Here is a 13,969-nt window from a genome sequence, read left to right on the forward strand (position 1 = left end):
GCTTTAGTTATATTTTGTGCTTATTACAGGTTTAGTGTATCCAATGACTTAAAATATGATGCTGAACGGGACCTGAGGGACATTGGAGCAAAAAATATCCAGGTTCATGCGCTGAATAAGGTAAAAGACAGTTCCTCTGTATAAATTCATATTAAATATGATATTAAAGGAACAACGGTACGTTTATTTAGCAAGTGCTTCATGGTGTCATCAGCTTGAATGGCTGGCCTTGTGGTCTACTTCTACTTGATGTGTTCCTGTCTACACCTGATTATTTTTTTGCAATGTACATATTACTTATTGCCATCCCACTGACTAAGCCCATCAACATACCCATCCACCCAAAGGTACGCCTCCCCTGCTTTTCCTGATCTTTTTTTTCTTGTCTTTAAAATTCCTTTTGCGAGATTTGGGTGTCACTGGCTGGGCCAGCATTTATTGCACACCCTGAGTTGCCCTTCTGAAGGTAGTGGCAAGATGCCTCCTTGAATCGCTGCAGTCCCTGAGGCGCACGTGCACCCACGCTGCTGTTGGGGAAGAATTCCAGTATTTTGACCCAGCAACAGTGAAGGACAGGGATATATTTCCAAGTCAGGATAGTGAGTGACTTGGAGGAGAACCTTCAGGTCATGGTGTTCCCGTGTATCCACGGCTTTGATGGTAGTGGTCGTGGGTTTGGAAGGTGCTGCCTAAGGAACCTTGGTGAGTTCCTTTGGTGTATCTTGCAGATGGTACACACTGTTGCCACTGTTCACCGGTAGTGGAGGGATTGAATGTCTGGAAGGGAGGCCAATCAAACAGGCGGCTTTGTCATGGATGATATTGTTGTTGGAGCTGCACTCATCCAGGCACGTGGATGTTGTTCCATTACACTCCTGACTTGTGCCTTGTAGAAGGTGGACAGGCTTTGGGAGGGCCAGGAGGTGAGTTACTCCTAGTCTTTGCCCTGCTCTAGTGGCCATAGTATTTGCATGACTGAACCAGTTCAGTTTCTGATCAAGGGTAACTCCAGGGATGGTAGTGGGAGGATTCAGAAATAGTAATGCCATTGATCTGGGTAGGCACAGCAGCACAGTGGTTAGCATTGTTGCTTCACAGCACCAGGGACCCAGGTTTGATTCCTGTCTTGGGTCTCTGTCTGTGTGGAGTCTGCACGTGCTCCCCGTGTCTGCATGGGTTTCCTCCCTCAGTCCAAATATGTGCAGGTTTGGTGGATTGGTCATGCTAAATTGCTCTTAGTGTCCAAGAAAGGTGAGGTGGGATTACTGGGCTACGGAGATAGGGTGGAGGTGTGGGTTTAAGTAGGGTGCTCTTACTAAGGGTAGATTCGATGGGCCGAATGACCTCCTGCACTGTAAATTCTATGGATGTCAAGGGGCGGTGGTTAGATGCTCTCTTGTTGAAGATTTTGCAAACAACCCCGTTGATGTTACTGGCGAGTGTCTCTCAAAACCCAAAGGATAACTTGAAACACTGGTTCTTTGTGTTGTATATTTGTTTGGAATAATTGAGGAAAAGTGTGCAACCCTGTGAGGAACCAGACCAGCCGTTGTGTAAACAATTAATAAAAGAGTAAGTAAATGATCACGGTGAGACCCCTATTTTGCCAAGCAACATCCAATTTTACTAACTATATCGATGAAATCCAGTTACTAGTTACCACACAATACCGCTTAAGTGACCAAATCTGGGAAACGTCTCTTGTTCAACGTCTCTTGTTCTCCGAAGGCAAGAAATTACATATTTTGGAGGAGAATATCTGCAATCTGCCGTGGCTCTAAAGGACAATGGGCCTCCATGGAATTGGCTTGTCTGACTGCTGGATGGAGCACTAGCCTCCTCCCCAAATGAAGGTGCTAGCAATTATACTGTTCAGCCTGTTTGATATCCCACCCTGTGGATTCGGCTGTCGACATCTCTCAAATTCCTTTGTTAAACAATCATTTATATAGCCCCACTGATCTCTGGTAAACAATGTTTCTGAAATGGCCATTTGCACCTCAATGTCTCTAGACACCTGCTAACCCTGTTACTGGTTAAATTGCACCCCATTCCTCGAGATGCCTGCTAGACTTGCTACTTGTCTGTTTTATTTTAATCTCAAATTTACCGTTAAACTCGTTAATTTCCCAAATTCCTAACTTGTGGCGTGAATGTTACTTGCCACTTGTCAGCCCAAGACTGGATATTGTCCAGGTCTTGCTTCAATTGGACATGGACTGCTTCAGTATCTGGGGAGTCGTGAATGGTGCTGAACATTGTGCAGTCCTCCCCACTTCTGACCTGATGATGGAAAGAAAGTCGCTGATAAAGCAGCTGAAGATTGTTAGGCCAAGGACATTACCCTGAGGAACTTCTGCAGAGATGTCCCGGGACTGAGATGATTGACCTCCAACCACCCCAACCATCTTCTTTTCTGCCAGGTATGACTCCAACCAGCGGAGCTTTCCTCCCCTGATTCCCATTAACTCCAGTTTAGCTCTGGCTCCCTGATGCCATACTTTATCAAATGCTGGCTTGATGTCAAGGGCAGTCTCTCTCACTTCACCCCTGGCATTCAGCTCTTCGTCCATGTTTGAACCAAGGCTGTATGAGGTCAGGAGCTGAGTGACCCTGGCGGAACCCAAACTGAGCGTCTGTGAGCAGCTTATTGCTGAGTATGTGTCACTTGATAGTGGGGATAATGACTCGTTCCATCACTTGCTGATGATGGAGAGTAGACTGAGGGCGGTAATTGACCGATTTAGATTTGTCCTGGTTCTTGTGTACAGGATGTACCTAGATTGTCCACACTGCTTGATATGCCAGTGTTATAGCTGTACTGGAACAGCTTGGCTGAGAGTGTGGCAAGTTCTGGACCACAAGCCTTCTCTACTATTGCTGGAATATTGGCAGGGTCCATAGCCGTTGCAATATCCAGTTTCTTGATACCACGTGGAATGAGTTGAATTGGCTGAAGACTGACATCTGTGATGATGGAGACCTCCGTAGGAGGCCGAGATGAATCATCCACTCGAACTTCTGGCTGGGATTGTAGCGCATGCTAAATGCTAAAATCACATGGGATTCGGGGTGGGCTGGCTGCATGGATACAGAACTGGCTTGGTTATAGAAGACAAAGTAGCGGTGGAAGGGTGTTTTTCTGAATGGAGATCTGTAGCTAGTGTTCTACAGGGATCAGTGCTGGGACCTCTTTGTAGTAAATATAAATGATCTGGAGGAAAATTTGGGTGATCTGTTCAGTAAGTTTGTGGATGACACGAAGATTGGCAGAGTTGCTGATGGTGTTGAGGATTGTTAGAGGATACAACAAGATACAGATAGATTGGAGACTTCTGCACAGAAATGGCAGATGGAGTTTAAACCGGACAAATGTAAGGTGATGCATTTTGGAGGATCAAATCTAGGTATGAATTATACTGTAAATGACAGGACCCTTGGGAACATTAACATTCATGGCCACAGTTCCCCAAATGTGGCAACACAGGTGGCCAAGGTGATTAAGAAAGCATATGACATGCTTGTCTTCATCAGCCAGGGCATTGAGTACAGGAGTTGGGAAATCATGTTGCAGCTATATAAAACTTGGTTAGGCCTCATTTGGAGTATTGAGGGGAAACATGGCCAGATCAGGCAGCCAAGGCCATCCTGACCGACAACAGGAACAGGACCACAGAACCAGGAGGTGGAAGACCAACCTAACCCCAGGCCTCGTACACGGGATTAAATGTGTTCCATCCCCTAGTCACCACACTCTGGCGCCTGTTCGCATACACTGAGGCAGAATTCGGAATGTCCAATTCACCTCATAAGAACGTCTTGCACTATCTCTCGAGCCATGCATTCATCCTATCTATCTTGACATTCCATAAGACCATAAGACGTAGGAGTGGAAGTAAGGCCATTCGGCCCATCGAGTCCACTCCGCCATTCAATCATGGCTGATGGGCATTTCAACTCCACCTACCAGCATTCTCCCCGTAGCCCTTAATTCCTCGCGACATCAAGAATTTATCTATCTCTGCCTTGAAGCCATTTAGCGTCCCGGCCTCCACTGCACTCCGCGGCAATGAATTCCACAGGCCCACCACTCTCTGGCTGAAGAAATGCCTCCGCATTTCTGTTCTGAATTTACCCCCTCTAATTCTAAGGCTGTGCCCACGGGTCCTCGTCCCCTCGCCTAACGGAAACAGTTTCTTTGCGTCCACCCTTTCTAAGCCATGTATTATCTTGTAAGTTTCTATTAGATCTCCCCTTAACCTTCTAAACTCCAATGAATACAATCCCAGGATTGTATTCTACTATGACGAGCTCGTGGCACTGGTAGCAATCCTGAGATTACTACCTTTGAGGTCCTATTTTTTAGTTTAATTCCGAACTCCCTGAATTCAGCTCATCCAGTTATTTTACCTATATCGTTGGTGCCTATGTGCACCACGACAGCTGGCTGTTCACCCCCCGGAATGTCCTGCAGCCGCTCCGAGACATCCTTGACCCTTTCACCAGAGAGGCAACATACCAGCCTGGAGTCTCGATTGCGTCCGCAGACTTGCCTGTCTATTCCCCTTACGATTGAGTCCCCTATCACTATAGCCCTGCCATTCTTCTTCCTGCCCTCCTGCGCAGCAGAGCCAGCCACGATGCCATGAACTGGCTGCTGCTGCCTTCCCCTGGTGAGCTAACTCCTCAACCGTATCCAAAACGGTATACCTCTTTTGCAGGGAGATGACTGCAGGGGACACCTGCACTGCCTTCCTATTCTTGCTCTGTCTTTTAGTCACTCATTTTCTATCTCCCTCAGTAATTTCCACCTGTGGTGTGACCAACTCGCTAAACGTGCTATCCACGACCTCCTCAGCATCGCGGATGCTCCAAAGTGAGTCCATCCGCAGCTCCAGAGCCATCAAGCGGTCTAACAGGAGCTGCAACTGGACACATTTCTTGCATGTGAAGGAGCCAGGGACAGTGGACATGTCCCTGAGTTCCCACATCGCACACGAGGAGCATGACATGGGTCTGGGATCTCCTGCCATGTCTTAAACCTTAGTTAACTTACACAATTCCAATTCCAAAAAACAAAAGAAAAAATAAATAAATAAATAGACAAATGAAAAGAAAAGCTGCTTACCAGTCACTTACCAGGGATAAAAAGCACCTCCTCCCCAATCATCTTTGAATTCCCAGCTAGCTTCAAATTCCCAAACTCGTATTGAGAATCAACAGGAGCCCTGACTGATTTACCCTTTCCTCATCTGGGGCACTTGATGCCAGATGTTAAAAAAAATAAAAGACTTGCCCTTGATAATGCCTTTCATGGCCACCAGATGTTTCCAAGTGCTTTACAGCCAATCATAGATATCATAGAATTTACAGTGCAGAAGGAGGCCATTCGGCCCATCGAGTCTGCACCGGCCCTTGGAATTAGCACCCCACTTAAGCCCACACCCGTAACCCAGCAACCTCACTTAACCTTTTTGGACACTAAGAACAATTTAGCATGGCCAATCCACCTAAGCTGCACATCTTTGGACTGTGGGAGGAAACCGGAGCACCTGGAGGAAACCCACACATACACGGGGAGAACATGCAGACTCCGCACAGGGAATTGAACCTGTGACCCTGGAACTGTGAAGCAACTATGTTAACCATTGTGCTGCCCAATGATGTACTTTTGATGTGTAGCCACTGTTAAACTGTAGGAATCCCAGCAGCCAGTTTGTGCATAGCAAACTCCCATAAAGCACAGTATTTTAATGGCCAGAAATCTTTGATTGTTGGCTAGGCACTAAGGATAACTCCACTGTTCCTGTATAAAATAGGGCCATGGGGTCCTTTCCGTGTCCTGATGGGTCCTCATTTTAACATCTCATCTGAAAGATGCCCCCAACAATCACCGTCTTGGCCAGGTACTGGAGGGTGAAATGCTTTTCTGGCAGCAGTTCTCTGCCGCAGAAGCATGGGACAAATTATTGAAAGTTCTTAGTTAGATGAAAGAGCAAGATTTAGAGGTGGTGGGTGTGCACCTGGGAGGGACTGATTTTTCCCACTTTGTGAACGTGTTGTCTAATTTTTCCAGAAGTGTTTTACACTTTTACCTGGAATAATGTTAACCTGTTGTCAACCGCTGCAGAGATTCAAATCCTGGGTGGAATGTTTATAGAATGTCGCAGTCCAACTCAAATTTAAATTACTGTATGAGCTTATTTCTGGGGAAGCATATTTTTCTTACTTTTAGTGAATATTTTATCTAAATACATGCTTAAAATTGTATGAAGAATTCTGCACCCTAATCCAACATCTTCCCATAGGTTTTAATATGAAGTGCATTCTTTATACTCCTTTGTGTCTTAGATTCTGCCATGCAGTGTTGGAAATGTTTGGGTTAGTGTTCATGCTGCTGCTGCATTGCTTTGACAATATTAAGAGGAAAACTTGTGATTGCGATTGTAGTTCAGTATATTTTAACAATATAATTGTTTCTGCTACCTTTTTATATTTTCAGTTCAAATATGGGAAAATCTCTTCGAAACAAAATGGAAGCGTGAAGAAAGGTATAATTTTTGCAACATACTCTTCGCTAATTGGTGAAAGTCAAACCGGTGGAAAATATAAAACCAGGTTAAAGCAACTTCTGCACTGGTGTGGTGAAGGTTTTGATGGAGTTGTATCCTTTTTGACTAGAAAAATTTAAATATAACCGATGCTCTGCATTACTCCCAAGTTTGCTTCTGCAAGTGACATTTTAAATTGAAAATGTCTATTTTGCACAAGGATGTATTTAATGAAGCTATAAAATCTGCTTCAGAGGTACCCATTTTGCTTAATTATGAAGTGCACGATAATCCTACTTTCTGTTTTGGGAGAGAAATCCCCTTTCTCTTGCTGACTATATTTTATAACCGTTCACATGGTTAACCGCATCATTCTTCTCCAAAGCACCATCCTTTTCAGTTCCCTCCCCTGTCAGTTTTGAAGACTCCTGTGGATCCATGTATTACCCCATTTTTCTCTCTTGCATGCTGTCACTTCAAAGCACTATCCATAAATTTTAGGGTCGGCATTCACATGATGTCACTGGTCTGAACTCGTACATATCTTAACCCTGCCACTGCTTGTTTGTTGTCAAGCTTCCTGTCTGTCCTGTCCTCCTCTCTTTTTTTTTAATAAACAATTTTATTGAGGTAGTTTTTGGCTTTATAAACAGTTACAGACATCATCAGAAAGGAAGCAAAAAAGGCAAAAATGTGCAAACATCCACGTTCTTTCAATACTTCCCCCGTAACATATTGCACAAGCCCGCTCCCCTCCCATCGGTACTACCCGCCATATTTTCCCTCCTACTCTACGCTAACCCCCCCCCCCCCCCCCCCCTGCTGACGCTCACTCTCCCGCAAAGAAGTCAATAAATGGTTGCCACCTCCGGGTGAACCCCTGCACAGAACCCCTCAAGGCGAACTTGATTTTTCCATCCCCAGGAAACTCGACATGTCCGCTAGCCACCACTCCGTCTTCGGGGGCTTTGAGTCCCTCCACGCCAATAGTATTCGTCGCCGGGCTATCAGGGAAGCAAAGGCCAGCACATCGGCCTCTTTCTCCCCCTGGACGCCCGGGTCTTCCGAAACCCCAAAAATTGCCACCCCTGGGCTCATCACCACCCTTGTTTTTAGCACCTGGGACATGACCCCCGCAAATCCCTCCCAGTACCCCCTCAGCTCAGGGCATGCCCAAAACATGTGAACATGGTTCGCTGGTCCTCCCGCACACCTAGCGCATTTGTCCTCTATCCCGAAAAATTTGCTCATCCGAGCCACCGTCATATGGGCCCGGTGAACGACCTTAAATTGGATCAGCCCGAGCCTAGCACATGTCGCGGTCGAGTTTACCCTACTCAGGGCCTCTGCCCACAGCCCATCCTCCATTTCCCCGCCTAGCTCCTCCTCCCATTTAAGTTTCAGTTCCTCTGTCTGGGACCCTTCCTCCCTCATGAGCACCTTATAAATACCCGAGACTCTACCCTCCCCTTCATCCCTCCCAGAGACTATTCTGTCTAGGATCCCCATTGGCGGGAGGCGCGGGAAAGATGGGACCTGTCCTGTCCTCCTCTCTGATAAACAGAGGACATTTTCTTGGGCTCTTGCCACCAGTTTTGTTCCTCTTCCTGAACACTTTTGGTGATTCCTGCCTCCCTCCAACCTGAGCAGAGCTATGATCCCATAATGCCTCCATCACAAAGACCACTTATTCCTACCTCAGTTGCGATGCCCATCTTTGTCCATTTGACACTGAAATCTTCCCACCTGCCTTTGTCAGTTCCAGGGTTGACTTTTCTCAAGTTATCCTAGCTAGCCTCCTGTCCTGCCTATTCATTGCTTCCTATATCTTGCACAAAGTCAAACTTTTTTGTACCCAATTCATTATTCCAATTAAGGGGCAATTTAGCGTGGCCAATCCACCTACCCTGCACATCTTTGGGTTGTGGGGCGAAACCCACCCAAACATGGGGAGAATGTGCAAACTCCACACGGACAGTGACTCGGGGCCGGGATCGAACCTGGGACCTCGGTGCCGTGAGGTAGCAGTGCTAACCACTGCACCACCTGCTGCCCAGCACAAAGTCAAACTTGCCCACATCACAACACGGTTGATTTAAATTTCTCTGTTTGTGCTTTAATCCTTCCATGATTCCTCCCTATTACTGCAATCTTCTCCAGCACTATGACTTTACCTGCCATCAAGCATTCCATTCTTCTGATTCAAGTGTCTTCTGCATCTAATTCCTGCTGCCTTCATCGGCCGAGCTCCCACTCTGTTAAATCACTCCCTAACCAAAGTTTCTCTCTTTAAAAAAAAATAAATTTAGAGTACCCAATTCATTTTTCCCAATTAAGGGGCAATTTAGCGTGGCCAATCCATCTAGCCTGCACATCTTTTGGGTTGTGGGGGCGAAACCCACGCAAACACGGGGAGAATGTGCAAAGTCCACACGGACAGTGGCCCAGAGCCGGGATCGAACCTGGGACCTCGCAGCCGTGAGGCCACAGTGCTAACCCACTGCGCCACCGTGCTGCCCCAAAGTTTCTCTCTTAACACTCTCCTCAAAACCCAACCACTTTGGTCATCCCACCTAAGATCATCTCCTTGTGACTTTTTTTTAAAACAATTTTTATTCAAAATTTTGCATAATATCAATAACAAAGACAGATTTTTTTTTTTTTTTACAAAGAACAGAAAGAACAGTCGTCGTCCCCCCCCGCACGCATACACAGCGGAAGAGATAAACTAACACCCATCATTCCCCCAAAACATCTGCCCGTCCCTTCAATAGACAGGACAGAAACCCCCCGCGTATACACAGAAGAGGAAATTAATTAATGCCCGACATTGGCACAGAACAACTATGCCCGTCCCTTTAGTACAAAACAACAAAACATCCCCCCCCTCCCCCCCGGGTTGCTGCTGCTGCTGGCCTGTTTCTATCGTTCTGCCAGGAAGTCCAGGAATGGCTGCCACCTCCTGAAAAACCCCTGCACTGATCCCCTTAGGGCAAATTTCACCTTTAGCTTGAGAAACCCTGCCATGTCGTTGACCCAGGCCTCCACGCTTGGGGGCCTTGCGTCCTTCCACTGGAGAAGAATCCTCCGCCGTCTACCAGGGACGCAAAGGCCAGAACACCAGCCTCTTTCGCCTCCTGCACTCCCGGCTCCTCCGCAACCCCAAATACTGCGAGCCCCCAGCCTGGATTGACCCTGGATCCTACCACCCTCGACAATGTCCCTGCCACGCCCTATCTCCTTGTGACTTGATGTCAATTTTCTTCCTTGCATCTCTACAATGTGTAGGTGCATATTAACAACACTGTACAAATCCTAGAAGTCTGGTTGAGTGGAATTCAGCCATTGGAACTGCAGCACCTCATCATTTTGTGTGAATCTTTAACATGTGTATAGTGCATGAGTGAAGCTTCATGCATTCCTTCACTGTCTGTGGACACTGCAGAGACTACCTTTTATGGTGAATTTGCTAGCAATACAGTAAGTTGAAGGAAGTCTTTGGTTTGATGTTGATACCAAAATGAAAACTGCTTTAACATTTGGTTCTGAACTATAAAATAAAACTTTATGCTTTCCTGAAGCTGATCATGTGGTAATTACAGTACCGTTAATTAAAAATGGCCTTGACTGAACTATTTCAGATAGTGTTTGATGAATGCCACAAAGCTAAAAACCTGTCTCCAGTTGGTTCGTCAAAACCCACAAAGACAGGTCTGGCTGTATTGGAACTGCAGAATAAATTGCCAAAGGCAAGAGTAGTGTATGCTAGTGCTACAGGTATGCAAAATCCATTGTTTTATTGAATAAGTAGTGATCTAATTGACGTGTTTGAGATGATTGATACAGTTAATAGGGTTGGGGGGGGAGGGGGGCTGTGTATATTAAAGATGGCTATGGGTAATCCCTGATTCTTTTTTGTCATTTGTTTATGTTAACATGTGGGGTGATGTTTGGGGGTTGGTGGGAGGATGGAATCGTTGTTACTGTTATGGGGTTTGACATATTTGTTGTTGATTATTGTTTGTTGTTGGTGGGTATAAATCCGGGAGAAAATGTGAAAAAGGAGGAGAATAAAAATATTTTTTTTAAAACGTTGTAATCTTTGCCCCAAGAATCACAGAATCCCTACAGTGCAGAAGGAGGCCATTTAACCCATCAAGTTTGTGCTGATCCTCTGAAAGAGCGCCCTACCGAAGCCCTATCTCCGTAACCTAACCTTCACATCTTTGGACATTAAGGGTTAATTTATTATGGCCTGTTCATCTTACACAGACTGTGGGAAGAAACCGGAGCACCTGGAAGAAACCCAGGCAGACACTGGAAAAAAGTGCAAAATCCACATAGACAGTCACCCAAGGCCAGAATTGAACCTGGGACTGTGGCTAACCATTGTGCCACCGTTCCGCCTGTTGATGTGGAGAGTCAGCGTAGAATTTTGGAGATTGATAAAATTTTGCTATGCAAGGATATAAACAGACACCGTGTCTGAGACGTGGAGATGCTGGCGTTGGACTGGGCTGAGCACAGGCGGAAGGAGCAGTGCTCCAAAAGCTCGTGTTTGAAACAAACCTGTTGGACTTTAACCTGGTGTTGTAAGACTTCTTACCGTGTCTGAGACAGCAAGGCAGAGATGAGATACCAAACAGTCATGATTGGATTTGTTTATTTTTACGTGTACCAAGGTGCAAGTGTACAATGAAAAGTATTTTTCTGCGAGCAGCTCAACAGATCATTAAGTACAAGAAAAAAGTAAATAAAAGAAAATACATAATAGGGCAACACAAAGTACACACGGTAACTAGATAACACCGGCATCGGGTGAAGTATACAGGGGTGTAGTGTTAATTAGGTCAGTCCATAAGAGAGTTGTTTAGGAGTCTGGTAACAGCGGGGAAGAAGCTGTTTTTGAGTCTGTTTGTGCGTGTTCTCGGACTTTTGTATCTCCTGCCCGGTGGGAGACATTTGAAGAGTGAGCAAGCCGTGTGGGAGGGGTCTTTGATTATGCTGCCCGCTTTCCCCAGGCAGCGAGAGGTGTAGATGGAGTCAATGGATGGGAGGCAGGTTCGTGTGATGGACTGGGCTGTGTTCACGACTCTCTGAAGTTTCTTGCAGTCCTGGGCCGAGCAGTTGCCATACCAGGCTGTGATGCGGCCAGATAGGATGCTTTCTATGGTGTATCTGTAAAAGTTGGTAAGAGTTAATGTGGACATGTCGAATTTCCTTAGTTTCCTCAGGAAGTATAGGTGCTGTTGTGCTTTCTTGGTGGTAACGTCGACGTGGGTGGACCAGGAGAGATTTTTGGAGATGTGTACCCCTAGGTATTTGAAACTGCTAACCATCTCTACCTCAGCCCCATTGATGCTGACAGGGGTGTGTACAGTACTTTGCTTCCTGAAGTCAATGACCAGCTCTTTAGTTTTGCTGGCATTGAGGGAGAGATTGTTGTCGCTGCACCACTCCACTAGGTTCTCTATCTCCCTCCTGTATTCGGACTCGTCGTTATTCGAGATCCAGCCCACTATGGTCGTATCGTCAGCAAACTTGTAGATGGAGTTGGAACCTCATTGAATGACAGAATATACTTGAAAAGTTGAAAGAAAAACACTACTGCAATTACTCACATCCTGCACCATCTGTGGAGGGAGAAACAGTTAAAGTTTTACATTGTGATCTTTCATCAGAGTTGGGAAATGGTAGATCAGGCTTGAGGGGTCGAGATGGCCGACTCCTAATTGTTATGTACGTCTAAAAGCAAATTACTGCCGATGCTGGAATCTGAAACCAAAAATAAAATGATGGAAAAACTCAGCAGGTCTGGCAGCATCTGCAGGGAGAAAAAAAGAGCTGACGTTTCAAGTTCAGATGACCCGTTGTCAAAGCTAACAGACATAGAAAGTGGGAAATATTTATTTATTTAAAATAATAATAATTTTAGAGTACCCAATTCATTTTTTCAATTAAGATGCAATTTAGCTTGGCCAATCCACCTACTCTGCACATCTTTGGGTTGTGGGGGAGAAACCCACGCAAGCGCAATGGCCCAGAGCCGGGATTGAACCTGGGACCTCGGCATCGTGAGACTGCAGTGCTACCACTGCGCCACCTTGCTGCCCTGAAAGTGGGAAATATTTATACTGTGGGGTGAGAGAATGAAAGGTCAATCATAGCCACAGAAACCAAGGGAACAGAGTGCAAATAGCCACAGAAACCAAGGGAAAAGACTGCTAGTAGCAGTTCTGAGAGAGAACAAAAGGTATGAAAGGCCAAACAGCAGAGAAACTAAAAGATGTATATGTGGGAGGAGGGAAAGGGGGAAGCAAAGAGTAGAAAAGGTAAGGGATGGGGAGATGAGATGGGGGGGAATATATATATATATTGAAACAAAATGGGATGAAACAAAGGGGGTTGAGGTGGGGGTAGAGCTCATCATCTGAAGTTGTTGAATTCGATGTTGAGACCAGGAGGCTGTATCATGCCTAACTGGAAGATGATATGTTGTTCCTCCAGTTTGCATTGAACTTCACTGGAACATTGCAGCAGGCCAAGGACAGACATGGGAGCAGGATCTTGTGTTAAAATGGCAAGCAACAGGAAGATCAGGGTCCTGAATGCGCACAGACCGAAGGTGCTCAGCAAAGCGATCACTCAGTCTGCGTTTGGTCTCATATGTGCAGATGTTCGTATGTAAATCTAAAACATAGCACAATCTTTGAACAAGGGGCTGATCATTTCGGACTGAGATGGGGGGAATTGTGAATCTTTGGAGCTCTCTACACCAGAAGAATGTGGATGCTCCATCATTGAATGTATTTAAGGTTGGCTCGGCAGAATTTTGGCGTCTCAGGGAATCTCAGGATATGATGGTGTGGGAAAGTGGAACCCAAGTTCAGCCATGATTGTATTGAATGGTTCGATTGGTCTATTCCTATTTCCTGTGCTCTTGTGTGTTCAATCCCCTGTGAATCCATGCTGCCACTTGTTCCTTTAATCCCAGACTTCGATTTTGCTAACAGCACAATCATGTTCTTGTGTACCAAAATAATGTGACCTGATGTTAACAGAACTACCTTGCCAAGGGATCTTCCTGTTGATTCCCCTTTCTTTATTTTTGCTGTTCTCATTTTGATCCATTCGTGCTTAATGATCTTATAAAGTTGAACAAAGGACATGAAGAATTTGAAAGTCACAACATAATGCACTGTTTGTTTAAATGGGGTCTGTGTGTGATAAAGTGAGTGTGTGTTGGGACTAGATTGAGTGGAGGTGGGTGTGTTGGGACGAGATTAGGTGGAGGGGGGGGTGTTGGAACGAGATTAAGTGGGGAGGTGTCTTGGGACGAGATTAAGTGGGGGATGTTGGAACAAGATGAAGTGAGGTGAGAGTGTTAGGAATTTGATAATAGTTAACCTGTTGTATTT

The 13,969-nt window shown here is 45.7% G+C and overlaps 1 protein-coding gene across 1 annotated transcript in view; it reads left to right on the forward strand.

Annotated features, from left to right (window-relative positions):
* sbno1 (strawberry notch homolog 1 (Drosophila)) overlaps window positions 1-13,969 on the forward strand; it is a 158,636-nt gene that overhangs the window by 12,176 nt on the left and 132,491 nt on the right. The window contains exons 8-10 of the mRNA XM_038817800.1: window positions 30-120; window positions 6,503-6,664; window positions 10,193-10,328. Coding sequence (XP_038673728.1) covers window positions 30-120; window positions 6,503-6,664; window positions 10,193-10,328 — 389 coding nt within the window. The remainder of the gene's footprint in view (window positions 1-29; window positions 121-6,502; window positions 6,665-10,192; window positions 10,329-13,969) is intronic.

Source organism: Scyliorhinus canicula, chromosome 1 (assembly GCF_902713615.1).
Source record: "Scyliorhinus canicula chromosome 1, sScyCan1.1, whole genome shotgun sequence".
NCBI lineage: Eukaryota > Metazoa > Chordata > Chondrichthyes > Carcharhiniformes > Scyliorhinidae > Scyliorhinus > Scyliorhinus canicula.